This window comes from Nansenia antarctica, assembly GCF_963989245.1.
Source record: "Nansenia antarctica genome assembly, chromosome: 20".
NCBI lineage: Eukaryota > Metazoa > Chordata > Actinopteri > Argentiniformes > Microstomatidae > Nansenia > Nansenia antarctica.
Window position 1 is genome coordinate 21,461,976 of NC_137693.1, and position 1,866 is coordinate 21,463,841.

Genomic DNA, 1,866 nt, shown 5'->3' on the forward strand with positions numbered 1-1,866 from the left:
AGAGAGAGAGAGCGAGCGAGAGAGAGAGAGAGAGAGAGAGCGAGCGAGCGAGCGAGAGAGAGAGAGAAATACAGCGAGAGGGTACCGTTATGTTAAACGTCGAGATTCTCGTTTCTCCTCGCCTACGATAGGGCCTATGCATTATTTCACAGCATCAGGAGGATAGGAGGAGGGATAATTTCATCCTTTATTATAATATTATTCCTACATTTTCTTAGTGTCGTTGATGGTTTTTGTGCATCAGACATCGATTGTGCTCTAGAAGCAGGTGTGTGAGAGACATTTCTCCAAGGGGGACATGTCGAGCGAGAGGCCGGGTCCAGCACCACCACCAGGCACGGCTTTGGAAGCTCATCCCCCCCCGGGCCTCGGGCTGCAGCCGCAGGTCGTCACGGGCGCTGGCTCCGCCGTCGTCACCGGGGAAAGGATGGTGTCCGGAGCGGGCTCCATGGTTCTCCCGGCCGGGGTGGGGATGATCAACCCCGGGGCCGTCGTTCCGATGATCAGGAATATCCAGATGAAATTCGCCGTGTTGGTCGGCCTGATCCAGGTCGGCGAGGTGAGCAACAGGGACATCGTCGAGACGGTTCTGAACCTGGTAAGTTTTTTTTTTAAAGGCATAACATGATCAGTTGTGATGATCAAACATAAAGCGGCATTGGACAGACAGCCCACAGTGGAATCAGTCAGTGCGCCTCTATCTACCCCCCCGCTATAATATGTTTTATTTACGAGGCTTCACTCCCCGTTATGTTAGAGGATGATGTCATTTGTTTGTTCAGAGGATGGCTCAGGCTGTTGTTCTGTTTTTCCTGCAGAAAAAAAAGGAAACTGGATTATAATAAAATATCCGTAGAGAGGGTGATCAGTGTTAAAAGCTATAGCAGTTAAAGCGAGGCATGTGACTCCGCGATGGAGGGGTAACCAAACCATCACTAGCCATTGTTGACTCAAACTGACCCTTTCTCGCAATTTATGTGGGAGAATCAGAAGATGACGCTCTGAAATATCGGAACGAAATACATTATTCGTGCGCTTTTCATTCCATAAGCCCCATTTCAGATAAACCCCCAAATGGAAACATACGTATAGCCTGATCGCTTGACCCCGTTGTCAAACCCTCTCTCACTGAAACAAGGATTGATCAAACTACCATTGTTTTAAGGCAAATTCTGGCGACATTGTTACTCACACGCTCAGATCTAATTGGAACAATGTTGCGATGTTGAGAATCGTTCCGTTCGCGTCGAGGCGCGACATTCTGTCGCTTATAAGTGCGTCTGTCGCTTGTGGCAGATTGTAGTGCGAACAAAGGCCGGAGACTAGCATTAATGCTATGTATTGTTGTCGCCATATGTAGCCTTAAATTAATGACTCAGAAATATGGATCGCATCGCACCATAGGCCTAGTCATCCCAAAAGAAAAAAAAAGACGATATATATCTTGTAAGGGGATTGGACCTAATTGGACCTGTTTTCGGCTATATTCCGTTATTCCGTTAGGTTATAATGGCTAACATTGCCTATCCGAAATGTTGATGCACCTGCTCTTTGAGGCTCAGCTTGCTGTAGCATCCTCAGCATGGCGATATGAGAATGACTGCCTTGCTTTCCCATATATACGGCCTTGATTTAATATATGTAATATATTATAATATAATATATGTATCCCAGCTGGTTCTCACATGCAGGTGTTCCCCTGTTACGAAACAGGGTCAGTTCGTGTAGCCCAGAACAGCCCCAGATGTACTAGATGCGTTATTATAAGGATGTGAGTGTGTGTTTTCGAGAGGAGGGGGGGGATGTTCCCCTCCCCGTTATATGACATGTCATTTCATGCGCTTTGACGCATATGGGGTTTTGGTA

At 47.1% G+C, this 1,866-nt stretch overlaps 1 protein-coding gene across 1 annotated transcript in view; it reads left to right on the forward strand.

The window, feature by feature from the left end:
• Positions 1-427: 427 nt before the first annotated feature.
• The window catches only part of nbeaa (neurobeachin a), a gene marked incomplete at both ends in the record, with an annotated part of 89,638 nt that continues 88,199 nt past the window's right edge, over positions 428-1,866 (forward strand). Inside the window, one exon of the mRNA XM_080549552.1 lies at positions 428-598. Within this exon, the coding sequence (XP_080405678.1) occupies positions 428-598 (171 nt within the window). The remainder of the gene's footprint in view (positions 599-1,866) is intronic.